Source organism: Cynoglossus semilaevis, chromosome 19 (assembly GCF_000523025.1).
Source record: "Cynoglossus semilaevis isolate Cse_v1.0 chromosome 19, Cse_v1.0, whole genome shotgun sequence".
NCBI lineage: Eukaryota > Metazoa > Chordata > Actinopteri > Pleuronectiformes > Cynoglossidae > Cynoglossus > Cynoglossus semilaevis.
In genome coordinates this window covers 15229366-15249364 of record NC_024325.1, presented here as the reverse complement: position 1 = coordinate 15249364, position 19999 = coordinate 15229366, and the positions used below count along the sequence as shown (strand labels likewise).

The 19999-nt window shown below is 43.1% G+C and overlaps 2 protein-coding genes across 4 annotated transcripts in view; both read right to left on the bottom strand.

The window, feature by feature from the left end:
* LOC103395537 (transcription factor COE1) overlaps positions 1 to 9690 on the bottom strand; it is a 96805-nt gene extending 87115 nt beyond the window's left edge. The window contains exons 1-4 of one of the 3 annotated variants that reach the window (XM_025065650.1): positions 9597 to 9690; positions 5056 to 5212; positions 4347 to 4410; positions 2679 to 2734 (exon numbers count right to left, since the gene is read on the bottom strand). In XM_025065650.1, the coding sequence (XP_024921418.1) occupies positions 2679 to 2734; positions 4347 to 4410; positions 5056 to 5212; positions 9597 to 9676 (357 nt within the window). In that variant the 5' untranslated portion in view covers positions 9677 to 9690. Of the gene's footprint in view, positions 1 to 2678; positions 2735 to 4346; positions 4411 to 5055; positions 5213 to 5874; positions 7492 to 9596 lie in introns of those variants that run through there. The other 2 variants (XM_025065649.1, XM_017041803.2) reach the window with 2 other exon arrangements.
* A 301-nt stretch (positions 9691 to 9991) lies between these two features.
* The window catches only part of LOC103395538 (RING finger protein 145), a 12735-nt gene continuing 2727 nt past the window's right edge, over positions 9992 to 19999 (bottom strand). The window contains 12 exon segments of the mRNA XM_017041497.2: positions 9992 to 14275; positions 14820 to 15053; positions 15152 to 15274; positions 15425 to 15544; positions 15546 to 15567; positions 15679 to 15861; positions 15946 to 16086; positions 16550 to 16725; positions 16818 to 17053; positions 17440 to 17531; positions 17966 to 18074; positions 18967 to 19216. Of these exon segments, the coding sequence (XP_016896986.1) occupies positions 13652 to 14275; positions 14820 to 15053; positions 15152 to 15274; positions 15425 to 15544; positions 15546 to 15567; positions 15679 to 15861; positions 15946 to 16086; positions 16550 to 16725; positions 16818 to 17053; positions 17440 to 17531; positions 17966 to 18074; positions 18967 to 19150 (2244 nt within the window). The 5' untranslated portion in view covers positions 19151 to 19216 and the 3' untranslated portion in view covers positions 9992 to 13651.

Genomic DNA, 19999 nt, shown 5'->3' with positions numbered 1-19999 from the left:
TCTCTGTCTGTCTCTCTGTCTGTCTGTCTCTCTGTCTGTCTCTCTGTCTGTCTGTCTGCAGGGTTCCATCCTTTTTTATCTTATTTGGCTAAAGGCACTCGAACGCCTCACATTCTCACGCCGGTGCGAGGTCTTGCAGCGTTAGCATGTAGCCTAGCCTCGTATGATTTCTTTAAAAACAGCAAACTTTGTGAATTTATTTTCCCCTTTTTTTTTAAATCCAGTCCACAGTTGATGAAGAACTCCTCACTCCTCATCAACCTGCTGCTTCGTTAGCTCCCTTCATCTCACGGCATTTTTCTTTTCCTCTCCGAGGAATTCCTTCATTGGTCCCGACTAAAAACTGTACCACATCTCTGGGGGGTTTCTGTCCATTTCCTCAGACAAATGAGTCTCATCAGCTCTGGCTATTAGTACCTGAACTCCGTGTGACCACGTCATTTGTTAGCATTCAAAAATGAGCAGCGCAGTTCCCATGGTGCATCTGTCCCGGACTCTCGGAGCCGCGCTGGATTATAAATAGGGTTTAAACGCAGCGGCTCAGTGGGTGAGGCTGGGGGTGTGGTTACGTGGGATGGTCGTGGAGGGGCCGTCTCTGAGGGGCTGATAAATCCACAGAGATAATGGGACAGAACTGAAGCGGTGCCTTAATAATGAGTCTGTCTGTGTCACAACATGTTGGAGTTTGGTAAATGATTTTTTTTAAAGGAGAAATTTTTTTTTTTACTCTTTTGTTTCTTCTTTACAGCGACGGTCCCTAACCTTTTTCGTCAGTATCAGCCATTACTGCTGACCTTTTACACCGTGCCCTTGGTGTGAGGGTCGTTTTATGGATCGTTACATTTTCAATTTTCGTTAAATGTTAGTGACGTTTTATTTTGAAATATTTCCAGATTATCTTTGATTGGTGGAGGTCAGTGACTGGGTCCTACTGCTGCCAAATGACCCCTGGACCAGTACTGGTCCAGGGACCAGGGGGACATGATAAAAACATCAGATTCTTTTCTAACATTACATACTGACCTTTGACACTTTGGTTTAGTTCAAACAAAGTTTTTCTTAAAAAAAAAACAACAAAAATACAAAAACAATGTTAAATTAATCAAATAAAAATAAGGACAGACAGATGAGGAAAGGAACATCACTGTACGTCAGGGGGTCTCCCTGCTTTAGAGGGTCGTTCATTCACACACACATTCACACCTGTGGTCGTCTTAGAGTGAACAATAATCCAGATCTGTGTGGGAGGAAACTGGATTATCTTCAAAAATGTTTTTTTTTTTTTTTTTTACTTTGACATTTCCAGATTAGGATTTTTCAACGAGAATCTTCACGGAAAAAACACAAGTTATAAAAACTGTCCTTACAAAAAAGTACAGTGTGTGTGTGTGATTGGCTGTCACACACACACACACACACACACAGGTGGTGTTACACCTCCTCTCTCCTCGCTCTAATCACAGCCTCAGAGGTGGAGGCAAATAAATAAATAAATAAATAAAAATGGCCTGGAGTCTGCCCCCCCGCTCCTCCCCCTCCCCCACACACAGATATATAAATATATATACATATATATATATGTGTGTGTGTGTTGTGTGGAAACGCCCACCCACAGAATCACACACACGTAAACACTCCTTTTTTTGTGTGCTGACGGAGGAAGAGGCAGATCAGTGGAGCAGTGTATTGTCAGAGGAGTAACAGGAGAGGGGTGTGTGTGTGTGTGTCTGGGCGAGCTGTACCAGTGGGGACCTATTTGGTAAAACGACCAGAGTTCTGGGGACGCTCGTCCTTGTGGGGACTTCGTCGCAGGTCCTCACTGGGTGAGAGGTTTTTTTTTTCGCAGATTAAAGATTTAGCGGATGATTTATGATGTTGGTTAAACTCACAGACACTGGTGAACCTCAGCAAACACATCAAAGGACTAAATGCCCGGACTCTATTGAAACCTAACACAGTTCTCCAGCGCAGACTACGGGGCAACAACAAAAACCGATTGACAGCCAAAAGCCTCAGAGAAAACATCAGAGGAGTCACAAGCCACATCAGAGGAATCAAAGCCGGGCCTGCAGACTTCCTATTGAAAACTGTTGTTGTTGTTTTTTTTACGGTCTGAGAACTAACTCAAACTAACGTCAAAAACTAATTGACAATGACATAACCAACAGACAAAGAAGAGTCTCATATAGAACATTAAAGCTGTCACGGACCACCTGAAAGGAGTTAGTGGACTAGAGGACTAGAACGTTCCTACTGAAATCCATAGATTTGAATCTGAGCACCAACTCACCACGTCAACATCTTGGTGACAATGACACAACACACGGACTTGATCACATCAAAGGAATCCGTGTGGGAATCCCTAATGAAACCCACCAGACCCAGAGACTATAAAGTACCACAAATTTATACCCTGACACAATTTGTGGACAAAAAAAATTATATATCAAAGGACTTCAATAAATGATTTGTTGTCTTATTTTAGTAGAACCTCAGCGGCAGTAAGACAAGACGAGAAGCAACGCGACTAAACGATGACAATGACACGACCTAAAGACAATGATCAATCTTGTAAAAAACACATCAAAGGAGCCATAGAGAACATCAAAGGAGTCCAATGAAATCGTTTCGAAACAAACGCATTAAGAAAAAGCTCGGGGAAACAATGGCGAGTTTACCTGTTTAGTCATGGAGTCGATGAGTCGAACGTACAAGTCCTGCTCTGTCCTGATGCCTGTTGGAGCGGTGACAAAAAGGAAGGAAAGGCATTAACTTTCAAAGATGTATTTGAAGGAACAAAAAATAAAAATACAAAATAAAATATTTATATATAAAATGAAGTTTGACATCAATGTGAAAAGTCCAATTATTATTTATTTTTAATCAGAAAACAGCTTTAAATGTAGTGTTAAAACAACATGGTGAGAACTGTAAATCACTGCTACAGAAACCATTCAACTTCCTCTCTCTCTCTCTCACTCACTCACACGACTTCTCCTCCTCTCTCTCTCTCTCACACTCACACTCAGTGTCTCTCTCTCTCTCCGTGGGTCCAGAACACTGATCTGAACCACCAGCAGATTTCAGCTCACTCTGTCAAACATCAGCAACATTTAAAGCTGAGAAACTATTTGGATCTCATGAAAAAAATATATAATAAAAAAAAATCTGCAGATATTTTTTTTAACTCTCCACCAGTCTGTGACGCAGGGGCCACGGAACCTTCCAGAAAGGTCGGTTCTGTCCAGATTCTACACCTGAACACACGTGACCTGATGGATCTCCGTCTCCTCACGTCAACACACAGACCGAAGTCTCTGAAGATGGATTTTTATTCCTACATTTTCTACATAGAACATCCCAAAAGAACAGACTCTGGTTAGTACTGGCTGTCAGATGTGACCCCTGTGTCGCCGCCCACTGAGCCACAGCACCACGGTTACCGTTCTGCCGCCTCTCTTCAATATAGAATTATTTAAGAGAAAAAGAAAATCAATTTGGAATCCGTTCTTTTCTTAACAGTCTTTGTTCAACTCGTCTGCTCAGAGTCACATGACACTTTTCAAACGTCCGTCCCCAGAGTCAGGAACAATCGCAGGATAAACAACAATAACAATAACAACAATAAAAACAACGAAGACAAAAAAAAAAAACCCCTATATTCAGCGTCTGTGCGACTGCAGTGACTGTGGTGTTTATGATGTCATTGATTGGTTGTCAACATCACTGACTTCATGAGAAAATCATTGTTTTATTCAAATTAAACTGTGGCAAAAAAAAGTTTATAAAAAAAAGTCAAATTTAAAAAAGAAAATAAGAACTAAAAGATTTGGAAAATTCAAATTAAAACTATAATTTCTCACTTCCTGTCGGTTCAAACATGTAACTTTTTTTGTAATAAATACATTTTTGTAATTTAATTGGGAAATTATTATTTCCATTATGATCTAATAATAATAATAATAATCTGTAAGACGGTGGAGAATTCCATAAAAATTAATTCCACGACCCCGTGTTAAAATCTCTACGAGCCTTACTGGGGGTCACAAGCCAGACTTTGAGAACGACTAAACCACAGTGTTTCCCCACTTTTGGAACATGAAGTGACACTGAACAAACCACATCACGTCCTGTCACAGCTGCTTTGTATCACTGGATAAAATGAAAAAAAAATCTTTTTTTTTTTTCAATTTAATTTCATTAAAAATAAAAAAAATTAAATGTTGGCCTTCATTTCTTTTCAAGCAGAAAACTCTAAATAAATAAATAACTACAAATACTGTAAGACTGTACTAATGTGTGTTTTTAATTTTTTTTTTTTTTTCTGTGATGTCACATCCACTCACCGTTACTGTAGAGAAGCTGCAGCCGGTAATGAATCCCGTTATTTGTCTTCTCTCCGCTCATCTCCTTAACAAAGACGACAAACACTGAGCTTCTCACTCTGACACAAAAAAACATTTGGTTTTTCATCAAATAAAAAATAATAAAAATAAAAATAAAACACGTGACTTTTTTCTGCCACATCAGGACAATAAGGACATGGACTGGTAGGTGTTTGGACGTCTCATAAATCCACGTCTCTGCCTGTAATCACGCTGTAGCTGCGGCTTCATCTCCTCTTAATTCCTCTGTAATTACTGGTTATGTTTGGAGGGTAAATAAACTCTCCCCCCCCCCGCACCCCCCATTTCCTCCTAATTTCAAACTGTGTCATAATTGATGAGCAGATTCGTGGTCACGACGATGTTTGTGGAGAACAAGTGGGTTGGTGGTTTTTTTTTTTTTTTTTTGGGATGAAGCTGTAAATTTTAACAAGTGAAGAAGAGAAAAAAAATCCTAGAAATAAAATAAGCAAAAGATTCGAATTGGACCGGAAGTACAATAATAAAAATAATTATTATTATTATAATCGGAATAAATAAACATTTCCGTCAGTGTCAGTAGAAAACCAGGGCCTTTTGATGAAACCAGGTTTTCAGTCATTTTTTTACAGTAAATGTTAAAAAATAAAAAATAAAAAGCCATATTAAAAGAAGTGTTTTCTGCACCGACCTTCTCCTTCTCGATGAAGTCCACAAAGTTGGTCCTCTCGATCTCCACGGGCTGACCCTGGCGGTCGTACAGCGCCAGGACGAAGTGGAAGAAGTTGGACTTCCGCAGGTTGGAGGGCGGCTGCTTCTCGAAGTGAGCCCGGGCCAGACCCACTCCACTGCGGACACAGAGGCGGGGGGAGAGTCGGTGTTGGAAAAGTGGACGTTTTTTCACTTCATGTTTTTTTTTTTTTTTTTAAAGTGTGTGAAATTTTGAATTTGAATTTCTGTTGATGAGGTTTTTTTAAATTTTAAATGTTTATAAAGTAAAGTTTTCCTGGAATTTTAAGTCAGATTTATCCATTTCGGAGCGCATTCTGTATAATCTCTCTAAAAATCGATATTCACCCAGTGTTACATAACCGATCATTTAATCCGACTACAAACAGCTCCGTGACATTGTTCACAAAGTATGAAGAAATTATTATCTTCTTTTTCAAATCTGTTAGAACATTATTTTTTTATTTCTTTATTTTTTCACGCACAAAAAAACGGATCAATTCTGGATCAAATCGAACGTTTTTCGTGGATATTTGACACAAACAGTGTCTTAGAAATTACGCATTATTTGCTAAAATGTTTTTTCTTAATTTTAAAAAAAAAATCAGTAAATCAGAATTTCAGCAGCTCCAGCTTTTTCTCCCGTTCCTCTCCATCAACTCCACGCACACGTGTGTCCGCTCCTTCCACGAACCAGTGTCAGTGTGGAAGGAGGACGACACGAGACCCCCGGACCCCCGGACCCTGGTGTGGACTACTCGGTTTCTCCCCTGGAGCTCACCTTTGGGCGGCTGTGTTGGCGTCCAGCACGCCGCCCCCCTGCATCCATCCCCGGACAGCGTTCATGCCTCCCAGCGGCTCCTCCTTCAGGCTACTGCCGCTCCGCTGGATGCTCTCCTGGATCCCGAACATGAACAAAACCTCCGGAACCAAAGTCTCTGTGCTGGTTGTTAAGAATATTTTCTTTTTTCTTTAAATGTTTCTCCTCGCTTCGCAGTTGTTCTCCGGATGTTTCACCTCCTTCAACTCGAAGCCACGAAGTCAAGGTGTTTTTGCGCGCTCCGCTGCGGTTCAACTTCAGCACAAATTAACTCTTAATTCCTTCGGTCCCAAGGATGATTTTTTAATAAAAAAAAAATTTAAAAAAATCACAACTGCATTTACTAATCCGATGAATCTGTCAGGTAAAAAAAAGCCGCGGCTGTAAATCGCTCCGGGACGCGGTCTGGATCCAAACGGCGCAGGAAAAGTGAGTCCGGTTGCGCACGGAGATCCACGGACAGTTGAAGCTGTCACAGAGGAGAAGACGGAGAGAAGGAGATCAACTGGCGCCTGGATCAGATGTCAACACCATCATCTGACACGGATTTCTGCCTCCGGTCCTTCACCGTCCTCCTCCCTTCACTCTGGTTCTGCTGCGGTTTGATGCGGGGCGACTTTGCGGACTGAGGTCCGGGGCAGCGCTGCGTCCTGCGGGCCGGTGATTCCCGAGCTTCTCCTCACTGTGCTGAGCTCCTCCGCTCTGCTCCTCCCTGCCTGACTCTCTGTCTCTCTGAGGAAAACGCGAAGTGACTCCTTCCCAAAGGAGCGACTGAGTCTCCGAGAACCAAACACGGGCTTCTCCCGCCTGAGGGTGGAGGTGGGGGAGAGTAGAAGCAAGGATGGGAAGGGAAAAAAGAGGGGAGGGGACCTGGGGAGGAGGAGGAGGAGGAGGAGGAGGAGGAGAGGATAGGAGAGGGGAGACGCCCCCAAACAAAGAGGAGGAGAGTGGAGTCAGGTCTGAGGCAGGAGCGACAGATGCGTCAGTCTCTCCTCCTCCTCCGCCGCCGCGGCCGCGTCTTTCTGCTCCGTTTTCTGCTCCGAGTCACATCTTATTTACTAAATGTTGTTTTCAGATGTTTTAAAAAAAAAGTTTAAAACTCAAACAAACCAAACCATGAAGAAAAGAGAAAAAAAACAACCCTAAAAACTCTTCAGCCTCTGACGCGTTTTCCGCGCTCCACTCGAAGCCGCCGTCAGACTCTCCGGTCGCGTTCGTTCAGATGTGAGTTTTATTTAAAGTCAACAGCTCCGGTTCAGCCGTGACAAAAGGCCGTATTTCATCCCCACAGCACGGCCCTGCTCTCCATTGTCTCCCGGACGGGCGCGCATTATTGCGGGCCCCGCGCCGCAACGAGACGCGCAAAACTAAAAGTGACAATAACAATAATTAGCTCAAAATAACAATGAGACGTAATTGAGGATAATTGCTGCCAGATTTCACTGCTTTGTCTCTGGCTGCAGCGCCATCTGTTATTTCAAACTATTTATCACGCTCACGTATACGGCAGACGGGAGAGGGAGAGAGGGAGAGAGAGACACAGACACACGGGGAGAGACTGAGGGAGAGGTTAAAGCAGGGGTCGTGACCTTCGACACCAGGAGAACAGTTTGTAAAAAAAAAAATTTACCAGCAAATAAATTCACCGACAGCCGCAAAACAAAAACAACAACTTGGACCATTCACAATGAATGATGTAGGTATCGCAGTACATGAAGTATTAAGTACTGTAGTAATACTACAGATTTATAGGGTGTGTAAAAATAAACCTGTTGATAAAGTATTATTGTTAAAACTGCAGTTCAACCGGAAAAAAAACCAAAAAACAAGATGTAAATTTCTACATTCAGACAACAATCAATTCCAAAGTAATAGTACTCGATAAAAAAAAAACACAAGATGTACATTTCTACATTTAGGCAACGATCAATTCCAACGTAATAGTACTCGATACTACTACTTAGTACGACACAATGTAGTACAATGATCTAAAGTCAACATTGATGCTTTACCTGAGCTGGAGTTTTTAGTGACACTAGGCTGTTCGCTGTTAGCAAGCAAGCTAACAATTTGGATGACACTAGGCTGTTTGCTGTTAGCAAGCAAGCTAACAATTTGGTGCGACGGGTGTGAATGTTTGTGAAATACATATGCAGTACTTCTTGCTTTTTTTTTACTTTAAATACTTCACAGATTATTGGACTGTTTGGGAGTGACTGCTAAGAAGCTAAAGAGGCTAAAAGTGTGGCTCAGGAGCCACAGGTGGCACCAACATGTTGGGTGAATGAGTTTAAAGACTTTAAAAACTCACTGATCTTTAAAACTGTACTACAGTAACTGTACTACAGTAACTGTACTACAGTAACTGTAGTTTTAGTGGTGTTATGGCTTTCGTTTGTTTTTACTCGTTTTGCGATGAGGAGCGGGTGGAAGTTAAGGTTAAGGTCAATCTTCTTGTGCGGCCTGGTGCTGGTCCGCATCCCAGAGGTTGAGAACCCCCGGTTCTGGTTTAAACATAGGTGGTGGTGGGAAAAAACCAGAAAATCCAGTGTGGTGTAGAGGAAATGATTGACAGCAGGAGGCAGCAGATCCAGCCTTTAAATCCCGGAGGTGATTGAAAATCGCTGCTGACCTTGATTCTCCTCCAGAAGAAGCCGTTCTTTTCATGCTCCACTTTTTCCCCGCTGCTCACAAGAAGAAGAAGAAGAAGAAAAAGAAGAAGCGAAGCAGCGACTGGTGCAGGACTGAAGCCAGTTCACAGCTCCGGGAGGAAAGGTGTGAATGGAGCAGCTGATCGATCTGAGCCGCTTCAAAGTGTGTGAATGTGCCAGTTAATTCCTGACAGTGTGGGTCGACTCCACAGCGGAGAAAGAAAAAAAAAAAAACACCGACTTTACTCCTTGTTAGATACAAAACAGAACTGTTGGGTTAAAGATGTGTCCGTTAACACATCTATAAATCAGTTGAAGAAGGACATTTAGCCCCTCGACTGTAATAAATAATAAAAAATATATTTTTTACGCAGTGATTTTGAAGCTGTAAAAGAAACTTTTCAGGATAATTTTTGAATGTAAACAGAATAAATTTGATGTTTTTGAGGCTGGAATTTAACCTTTTTTATTCCTAGTTTTTCTATTTTAATGTCTATAAAAACATTATTTAAAACGTTGTTCTATACAAATAAAAAGAAAAAAAAACCTTTAGAATCTCTAATCTTCAATAGAGTTGTTGAACATAAGGAGTCGACACACCGAGACCTGGGATTGAACCCAGAACCTCCAGAACGGCAGGAGGGAATTCTACTTCCTGTTTCAGTCACAGCAGTTCATTTAGAGTTCATTTGCAGGTATTATTTCTGTGTTTTTATTTAAAAAATAAATTTGGGTTTCAGGTTGTAAACACTAACGTTTGTTATTGTTTATATAAACACATTTATCTGTTGCTAACGTTGTTCGTGGACGTTATCTTTACCACCAGTAAAAACGTCATGACTAAAAGCTACTTTACTTTTGGTCACTCGGTAATTTGCTGATATTTCATTTCTCTTCAACAAAAGCAACAAAAGTCCAAATTATAATTATTTAACAGTTCTATACAAAATATATTTTTAAGTTTTGCTCCAGTTAAAGTTCACATTTACCGGAAAAAATAGAGAAAGTATGAAGAAAATATCAAATGCTAACCTCAGTGTAGCTCCCGGCTTCGTCTGTCCACAGAAGCGGCGAACGGTTGATTTAAAAAGATAACAATCCAACAGCGCCATCCAGTGGTTGGCCTGCAATACTACAAAAGCACAAAAATGTAAAGTTTTTTTTTTTTTAAGATAATGTTCTTTGACTGTCGTTCTCTCTGCGTAGCGGCCATTCTGACGTCATGAGCGGCCACGCTAAAGCCGCGAACACACCTGAAACGGATGGAGCTCAACGGAACGCAGCCGTCCTCTCAGCTACACCTGTGACGGTGGTTCATAAGGGTAGGTTTATTTTTTTCTACTGAATTCCACCCTTTGAAAGGTTTATTTTTTTTCTACTGAATTCCACCCTTTGAACTGCAATAAAAACTCAACAAATGCACAGACCAGAGTGGATGGTTCATTTTATTTCTGACATTCAATTTGTGTAAACTAACCAAGGCAATGCCAGGCATAAAAAATCCAAACCAACCGTGGAGCAGAATATACAACTTCATTCTTCAGTCTGGTTTTTACACAACAGCTCCTTATTGTGTGTGTGTGTGTGAGAGAGAGAGAGAAAAAAAGCCAACAAGATTATCATTTAAATTCAGTTTGAGCAGGACGAGTCACGATCAGGGTTTATTTAAAAAAAAAAAAAAAAAGGAAACACCCAGATTTTTGTGAGTTAAACAATAATTAAAGACAGCAGTGCTCCTTAGTTTGTATTAAAAAAAAAAAAGACCAAAAACAAAATTGTAAATCAAACGTTTTCAAATAAAACGTCAGCAGATGTAACTTGAATATTTAAAGTTTAAAAAAAAAATTTTAAAGAAACATTTTCTAATGTTTAATACCAGTTCCACAGGATATTAAACATTGGACTTTAACACAACCGTCAAAGACAAATATTCATTAGAAAAATAATATTTATAGCAGTCGAAGACGACGGTTTTCCCACCTGTCAGAGATCATAGCGAAAGCAACCTGGCTGCTCCAAAAAAGCAAACTTTTGAACACAATTACTCAAAATGTCTTTACAAGTGCTGTGCAACATGAACCAGTTCCCTATAAGACACTCAAGTGTACGCCATTTAAACATAAGTGTTTGTTAGGTCAGTGGTACACATTTTAACAGATACCTGTTGGTGGTGGTTCTCAAAGCTGGGGGCGAGGTCCCTTGCGGGTTGTCAGCTACTGCAGGGGGCAGAGTAAAAAAAAAAGACATTTGATTTGATGCAACAGCTGAGACTGTTACGACGTGGGCACAGGGTCCATCTCCAAAAGGAAGGTTTCCCTTCATGTTGCGTTGCACTTGAAATGATATTTTCAGCATGTCTTGCAAAATTTGAATTGACATCAAATGTCTTACAGTCGGCTCCTAAAGGTTAGCTTCGTATTAGCAAAGATCTGGGACAAAGGGAGAAAAGAAATCAGTCTACACTGATCCAATTTTTTTTTTTTTAACTGCCAACAGCATTTGTGGGACACCTTCTGACACATTCGTCAGATGTTTTATGGCAAAAACAAAAATAAAAAAACAAAACCTCTTCACACATGAAAGAACCTGCTCAAACTTCCTTGACCATTTCCACAGCTCTGCTTGAAGAAAAAAAAAAATCAAAGCTCAAAAGAATGGAAATGAGAATTGAAAAATAAATGAAGAACACGTGAAGTCGTCATGTTCACCTCTCCCAGGAACATGTTCAAAAATACAAACATTCTCTACTTGTCATCTCTAAAAAAAAAAAAAATAATAATAATAATAAAAAACAAAATGTAAAGAGTAACAGCACGGCGCAGGTTTGATCCTACATTGACCATGTATTCATTCAGAGCCCTGCAGCTGAAACTCCTCAACTTTAAACACAAAGCCACAGGTAGTGACTGGACCGTAACTGGTGGTGGTTCAATAATACTGCTGAGGGTTGACCGCCACCTACCCCGAAACATCTGCACCATGCTGATCCCACTCCTAACAGTAGAGGGCACCGGAGTGATCACACCAGCGTTGAGGATGCATCATACGGACGGGAGAGACGGCAACACTGGCTGGTCTCAGATCAGGAGGCTTGGTTTCTCCAAAGAGCTTCACGTTGTGGAACGTCGTTCCCGCCGGGAAGCTTCGGAGAACTCAAGCCTCTGCAATTATTATTACTTTTTTTTTTCTTTTCTTTTTCTTTTTACAAATCAACACTCCTCTGGTTTGATAAGGACGCCGTACGGAGAAACATTTATATACAATACACACAAACAGAGTCTGTTTCCTCGTACACAAACACATCAGTGAGTATTTGGTTGTCGACAGCCACAGAACAGCTTTGGAGCGTTGCTAGTACAAAGGATATTAGTGCAAATGTGACACGAAAAGAAATGATAGAATTCTATAAAGAGAGAGAAGAAAATTCAAAAAAAAAAAAAAAAAAAAAAAAAACCATTAGCGAGGTTAGCGCACACTGGGTACAAACGTATAAATGCTATGGTCGTCGTGGCGGCGTGCGAGCTCGACATATTAGCGTGCATCAGGACTGGGCATTCTCAGGTTTAAAGTCGTTCCGACTTTTCGAAAACACACATGCACACTTTTCCTCCTCCTCCCCCCGCGTCTCCTTTATCAAGCACAGAATCCAAGTGTGTGCACGTTTGCGTGTGTGTGAAATAAAGCTGAAACAAACGCCCGCTCGTAGCTTGATTTGCTGGTAGTACCATTTGACAGGGAGGAAGAGGGTGGGAGGATGATGATGATGATGGTCGCTTTAACAAAAAAATAAAAAGATTGGTGGGATGGGATTGGCTAAGGCGATGGAAAACTGTCTCAGAGATTCGTTGGCAAACGTTGGTATGGCCTGGACCTAAAGGGAGGGACGGTGAAGCTGGAAAGTCAAAGACGATGACAGCGACGCGTGGACTCCCCGTCAAAGGACGGCCGCGTTTCGTCATTTAACTTCCTGTTCAGTTTCGTCCATACTGACTGTTGTGGGACTGATTCAGTCGTAGGGCTGTCACCACGTTTTATTCTAACTTCAAATATCTACTCAAATCTGGTGTGCCTCAGAGAGCGTTAGTCCACTAGGCTTCAGCAGAGGGCGCTCTAGATGCAGCTCAGATCTTCTTCTGCAGTAAATCAAAGCCAAAACACACCTGTAGGCTGATAATGCCTCTGTGCCTGCACAGTAGAGCCGTGGTCCTCATTCGTTTTGGCAATAATTTTACTACAGGATACAACAGCTGGAGCGTGAAAGTGCAAGGACTTGACCTTGACTTGACCTTTTTTTTGACTGAACTACGACATGATCAATGGAAACATTTGAGCCAGAACATGTGACAGCCCTGTACTGTCCGTTAAGGTAAAAAAAAAAAAAAAAGATGGAGAAAATGTGATCTACGTGAATTAGAACTGAATTTGTCCACATGTCAACATCTACAAATGACATCCAGTCTGTGAACAACAGTGAAACACCACCTCACCAAAAAAAAAAAAAAAAAATCTATGAAATGTTGAAAACTTCACCACGTTAAAAGCACCTCTCCGTCCTGTACCGTCCGTCAGCCCACTCCTCAGGAGGTCATGGCACACGCTGGGCTACGGCTACGGCCCAAACATGAAGAAAAAAGAACCAGAGCGGGTGTGAAGCTGCAAAAACAAAGAAGCCGCACGAAAGAAAACGTCTCATGAAATGTCCTGGATTTGAAAAAAAAAAAAAAAAATATGGGGCCAGAGATCGAGGAGGAATAGTGTCTTATGTCTATGGAAGAGCAGCAGCAGCAGTAAGTGATGATGATGAAGATGATGAAGAAGGTGGTGACATCTCCTGGATGTGAGACAAGAGATAAACGCTCTCCTCCTTTTGCATCAAATTTTTGGGGGTTGCTGGCATGAGATTAACTGCGACACGTTTGGATCAGAACCGGAGTCGATTTATCCTGGTTTGAAAAGGAAGATTGTTTCGAGTCTTCCCTCCTGACAATGGGATTTTGGACCCATTTGGAAAAAAAAGGACATCGTCGAGGCGACTGGCGGTGTTTTTTTTATGTGAAGCATGGATTCTGCCTGTGTTCTGATGAGGTTTAGAGACTGCTCAGGAGAGGAGGAGGAGGAGGAGGAGGAGGCGACTGCTCAGAGGATGAATGATGGAGGTCCATGAGGAGGTCTGGGGCAGGATGAGGGTGAGTAGGGGTGATGTCAGCCTGGACATGTAGTTGTGAGGAGAGGTTGTGATGGATGGAGGAGTCAGGGAGAGGAGAAGGAGAGCAGGATGTGTCTGAACTGTCAGAGGAGCAGCAGGAGGAGGAGGAGGAGGAGGAGGACATACTGCAGGGATCCAGGGGCGGGTGGTTCTGGACGCCATCAGAGGGGAGCGAGGATGAGGGCGAGGAAACAGTCTTTTCAGGGTGCGGTGAAGCAGCAGGCACATGGCAGGAAGGTTCTCCAGGACCTTCTCCTCCCTCCTGCTCCTCCTCTCCCTCCCCTGGAGGAACACCGTCTTCCGGCTTCTTGGCTGCGGCATCGTCCTGCACTGCAGGACTCTGATTGGCCGCCGGGGCGTCTTGGCCTGGGACAGCGGTGGCTGGTGATTGGCTTTTGAGCTGCGAGTGGCAGAGAGGACAGGTCTCTTGAACGTAGAGCCATTTCTTCAGACAGCCAGCGTGGAAGAAATGACTGCAGGGGGTGATGACCGCCGTGTTCATGTCCTGGAGAACAAGGCCACACCTGGGTTAGAGTCCACGCACAACTACGGCCCACCAGCATTATCACTCAAGACTGATTTTTAAATGACACCAAGTTTGAAGTTTGGAAACAATTCTTTCATTAGCGGTGTGTATCGGCTGGAATCTGGTGATAAGATACGTATCACGATACGATATATTGTGATATCGTATGATACTGTAGACGCGGCGATATATTGACTTTTATAAAAATAATTTAATTGTAGTCAAACTGTCATCCTAGTCTCAGACTCTGCTGCTGTTCCATCTGAACATCAGGTTACTGACACTGGAACAGAGGGATCTACATTTGGAATCACTAGAGGAGAAAGAAAATCTAAATCTAATGAATATTTGACTGGGACCTGTTAAAATATCGTTACAGTATCGTGAAACGAAATATCGTAATATTTCAGTGTAACAAAATTTTTTAACACCCCTAGTTTTAAAGTCATAATTCCCTGCCTCAAGTGTGTTTTTTTTTCCTCCAGTAAAGGGGAAAAAATAATTTTTTTTCCCCGTCTCATACCTGGTAGCAGATGGCACAGATGTCGTTGTACTGCTCCAGCTGCGCGCTGCTGGCCGTGGGAAGACTCTTGATCTTGTTCACGGCGTCTCTCCGGAGCAGGAAGCTCTGCCAGCCCAGCTGGGCCCGGAGCCACACGTTGTAGTACGAGTGGACCAGGATGATGGTGCTTCCCATCACGCTCCACTCCCCGAACACCGTCTCCGACACGCCGTAGCACACCACGCACACAGCAACCTGGCGCCAGAGGAGGCCAGGCCAAGGTTGGGTACCCACCCCCGTGTTTGTGTGTGTGTGTGTGTGTGTGTGTGAGTGTGTGTGTGAGAACAACTTACTAGGAATTCAAGCAGTCGATAGGTACCGTTGACGCAGTAGATGACTTCGTCCATGTTTTCCACGGGCGCTTTACGAAACTCTTCCACCATGAAGAGAATGTAGATGAGCAGCGTGCCAAGAACCTGAGGAAGAGAGAGAGAGAGAGAGAGAGAGAGAGAGAGATTCATTCATCAGAGAGAATAACAAATAATAAAATGTTAATGTGACAGATTTTAGGGCTTGACCGCTCCACACTTCATCAGGTCATCAGTGACTCTTTTCTGGTGCCTTACCTGAAGTGAGGTGAGGATGGATGAAGAGATGATGATGAGGAGCCAGAAGTCCATGTGGAAGAACTGACAGATCATGTAGGCCATGTAGGCCGGGAAGATCAGCCGGAACAGACAGAGCGACCAGGCTCCGATTCCACAGACTCCTGGTGAATCCACGGACGATCGGAGAGAAACAAACGACCGTCAGCTCGAAAGGTGACCACTTCAATTTCATAAAAGACTTTATTGTCTTAATAGAAAGAAAAACGTCCTACTTGTCTCTGGAGGCTCCCAGGGCCAGGACTATAGGGTCTGCTATCTCCAGCATGGACTGCAGGATTGAGGCGACGACGATGAAGAGGATAATGGAGAGGAGGAAGGCTCTGTGGATGACCTGCAGCTCGATGAGGCCAGTCTGGACAGCCAGGATCAGCAGCGTGATGCCTTCAGTCATCCCCCTGCAACCACAGAGCACAAACATTATAGAACCAGATAATTCTTCAAAAACATCAGCGGAAAAAAAAAAGAGCCTCATCTCTGACCTGTGCATGGTGTTGTCGTTCATGAAGGCTCTGTAGCCCTGCAGGTAGAACTTGCAGAGTGTGAGAACGCCCAGAGCGATGAAGGAGACGGTGAAGACCAGACCCAGCAGAGAGTACGGCGTACTGCAACACTCTGCAACACTGGAAGAGAGAGGGTTTAAAAAAAAAGAAAGAAAAAAAATCAAATCCTCGTCATTTGGCCAGATTGCATTTTCATCATCCATTAGCCGTGTGTGCTAACGGAGTCATATTGATGGAAATGAGGGTTAAAAAAAACAATGATCAATTTGATTAACTTCCTACTGTTGTGTCATAACAGTAGCCAGAACGAGTGGTGAGTGAGTTAGCATATATGTAGCCCTGTATGCTAACACAGGCTCTTTACAGATGTACCTCAGTGTTCAAATATTGTGTGGAAACAAATAGTAAACACAAGTTAAAAAAACAAGCAGGCAGAGGAGGTCAAATATTTGTGTTTTTACTAGACAAAGTATTATTAACAACTTAAGAAAGGTTAGGGCAAAAAACAAATCATATCTGCAGATACTCTAGGTGGCAGTATTGCTTATCAAGCCGCTCCTTATCATTGGTGCCGTGGTCTTACCTGGTGAGAAAGAGGAAAAGGAGCCTCTCCCTTGAGGTAGGCTGGTCTCTGGTGCTGAAGTAGGAGTAGATCTGCAGAGCAAACAGCAGCAGCCAGAAACACATGAAGAGAACTGGAAGAACCAGCTGGTTCCACAGGGACATGCCCAGAGCCAGCAGGCCGTACACCTCCACCACCTGGTCAACAGAGGGAGGGGGACACGGTTAAACAAAGACGGGGACAGAAGACGTTAGCAGGAGGAGGAGGGACGTCAGCGTCGTTCTCTCACCTGAGCCAGTTCCCTGTAGGCCGTCTTTGCCAGGTTGTACGGTACCAGTAAGTTGGAGGCCAGGAAGTAAATGACCTCCAGGCCGGTGAAGATCATGGAAAACTTATTGATGAAGACGATGGTCTCCAGTGGGACCAGACACAGTCTGGCCACCAGAGGGAGGAGGTGAGCGGAGAAGAGCCAGATCCTCTTGGTCTGCATTACGCAGGAGCAGAGCGTGCACACCACCAGCTGACCTGGAAGAAACACAGATTTAAAAAAAAAAAAAAAAAAAAAAAAATCAGTTTCACTCGATGTATGTGAGACTTTGGTTTCGGTTCAAAGACTTTAGTCTCCCTTCCCTCTGCTGTATCACATCACTGTCACACTGTGTTACTCTAACTTCTTTATACTTAAGCTAAAGGCTAATGCTCTAAATGCAACACCTGACCCACAGAGACCCTCATACATAAAATATATTTTCAAGCAAAAACAGAATTGAAAATTAGTGCAGGACTGTATTACACAGTGTAAAACAGCAGCGAAGAAACAGAACAGAGAAGAGGAGACAGAATAAAAAAAAACAGAACAGAGAAGAGGAGACAGAATCATGAGTGTGACGTTAAAGCTAAGATGACCGTACCTATGAGAGCAGTAGTGAACCTGTTCATGGACAGAGGCTCCAGGTAGACCGGGCCCTCGTGGCCAGACTCCAGTTCACTGCGGACGTAATCCCTGACGACAACAACAACAACAACAGTCACGGTTACAACGAAATAATTTGACATCAAGTCAATTCAAAGAAAGCTGAGGCCGAAGGTTCAAACTGCTCGACTTAGGGTGGATCTGGACTTTAGAGCCTTTAATAAATTCTATGGGACTTCTCTCAGGTTCATCTGAGGACGGTCAAGATCTGCCTCTTCGTCCTGACCAATCATTTCATCATATTTTTGTCACATGGAACACTAGAGTCCAAAACAGAACCCAAACTGGATGCAGTCTCAACAGATATTTCAGAGAATCAAGAGTTAAACACCAAGATAATAAAAACTTTGTTTTTCTGGGTCGACAGTAATAAAAACGTAAAGAAAGGAAAAAATGATGCAGTTTCACCTGCAGTGAGAGTCAAATGAAAACACTGCAAATGTAACGGTGATGAGACTGCGTACCTTGAGACTTGGTGACCAGCGAAGAGCAGCAGCGCGGTGAGGACGTACAGGTAGAGTTTGACCAGGTGCTGACGAGGGAGAGTGAGGAGAACCAGGCTCAGGATGTAACCTGCAGGAGAACAGTCACACATTCACACTTTAACACCGACCACCAGTGGTCGCACTTTCACTTTTTCTTCTTGTTTGAGTCTATTATATTTAAAAAAAAAAAAAAAGGTGGAAATGCAGAGTTGAATGATAGAAGATATTATGGTCAAATATATATTCAATTCAAGTTCTTCCAACTGTCATTAGGGGTGAGTTAAAAGCAATCAAAATTTGATTATATGTAAGTGCATTTAATAACCGCCTGTTTAGCATCGACATGAGCATTTCTGTCAAATAAAATCAAAGTGTGTCCAAGTGGAATACGTGGCTGTTCTTGTCTAATTGCCCCTCAGAGTAATTACTGTATATTTCACTTTTCTTCGTGCAGTTTATCAGGTGTCCATTAACTGTCGAGTATCGTTCCTCCTTCCGTTCCGCCGTAGCTGCGTTGAGCTGTTGTTGACAGTTTAAAATAGACTCAGCAGACACGTCTGATTACAGCCCACTCAGATAAAGGCACGGCCATAAACCGGCTCGCCGCGCGGCGACCGTTACTTCTGTTTTACCGCTTGCTCTCCTCGCTTCCTTTTTCACGCGGCCTGGTCTGACGGCTCATTAATTCAGGTTCAATTAAAACTCCACCGTGTGCCCTTCCTTTGTTCATCTTGTAGTCAACACACGAGCATGAAGTGTCAACATGTCCAAAAGTGTAATGCACCCGGGGGTTTCAACAACTGAGTCTCCCTGAAGGGACACGAACAACTCATCTGACACTTCACTCTTCTTCTGTTGTGTAGCTGCCCCCGGACAACGCCTCGCAAAAATGTGTCATCGCTGAAATACAAGAGCGGTGCATTTGCCCCAGAGCAAACTGTGATTGTATGTGTGTGTGTGTGTGTGTGGACTACACTAACCCACGTAGTGCAGGTACAGGGCCAGGTACTTGTACTGGAACAGGGGATTGTTGGAGAGACTGGAACGCTGTATCTTCTGAAAGAAGGAGCTGACGTCCCAGCGGTAGAGGACGTCCAGCAGCATGATGCTGGGGACGCGCAGACCCACGTTGAGCACCGCCTCCACCCGATCCTTCAGTGCCATGGCCTCAGTTCGATCCGATCGGCAGGCAGAAGGGTGCACTACGATGGAATGATGACAGTGGGGGCGCTGTGGAGAGAGAAGAAAAAAGAAAAGTTTGAGGACATAAAAGAAAGGGAACAACAAACGACTTCTTCTAAAGTCTTCTGTATTACCAGAAGTTCAGAAACAGACGACTGACATTACTAACATCAGAATAACAACTACCTGAACACATGGGTGCACGAGTGTGTTCACAGAAAGAATGCTGCTCTAACGGTTACAGCCTCAGGGAAATATATACAGTCAGCGCTTTACTACCCAATCCACTGACAGCAGAAGAAATGTGGAAAATAGTATTAAAAAAAAAAAAAAACAAGAAGAAAAACTCCAGAAGCCAGATGGCAGCGGTTCTGTTCCGTCCTTTTCCTACAAGTCACACACAGCTAGCTCTGAGAGGAATGCAGGAAACCTAATCTCAGGGAAAACCAGCTGGTCTGGAAAAAGATGCGAGGCCACAGAAACAGCACATGACCTCCTTTGTCAAATATTACCGAGCTCAAGTGTCAAGCGTCTGCTTGAACAGCTTCCACGAGTACCATTTACATAGTCAAATCCATCAGTTGACTTCTGTTTACACACAGTCGGACGGTGCAGATATGAACGTGGGCACAGAGCACTCCTCCCACCTGTGATATTCTTAAACGCAGGTGCAACGAAAACATCAGGTATGATAAATGAGGAGCTGAAGAAAACCTGCTTATTCACATAGAAGAAAAAGAACCTCTTTGTTTCCTTATCCTCTGTCCTTATTTAGATGTGTAATAAAAGCAACACTTTCTCAGGCTAAATGTTTGGAGTAGTTTTAGTTTG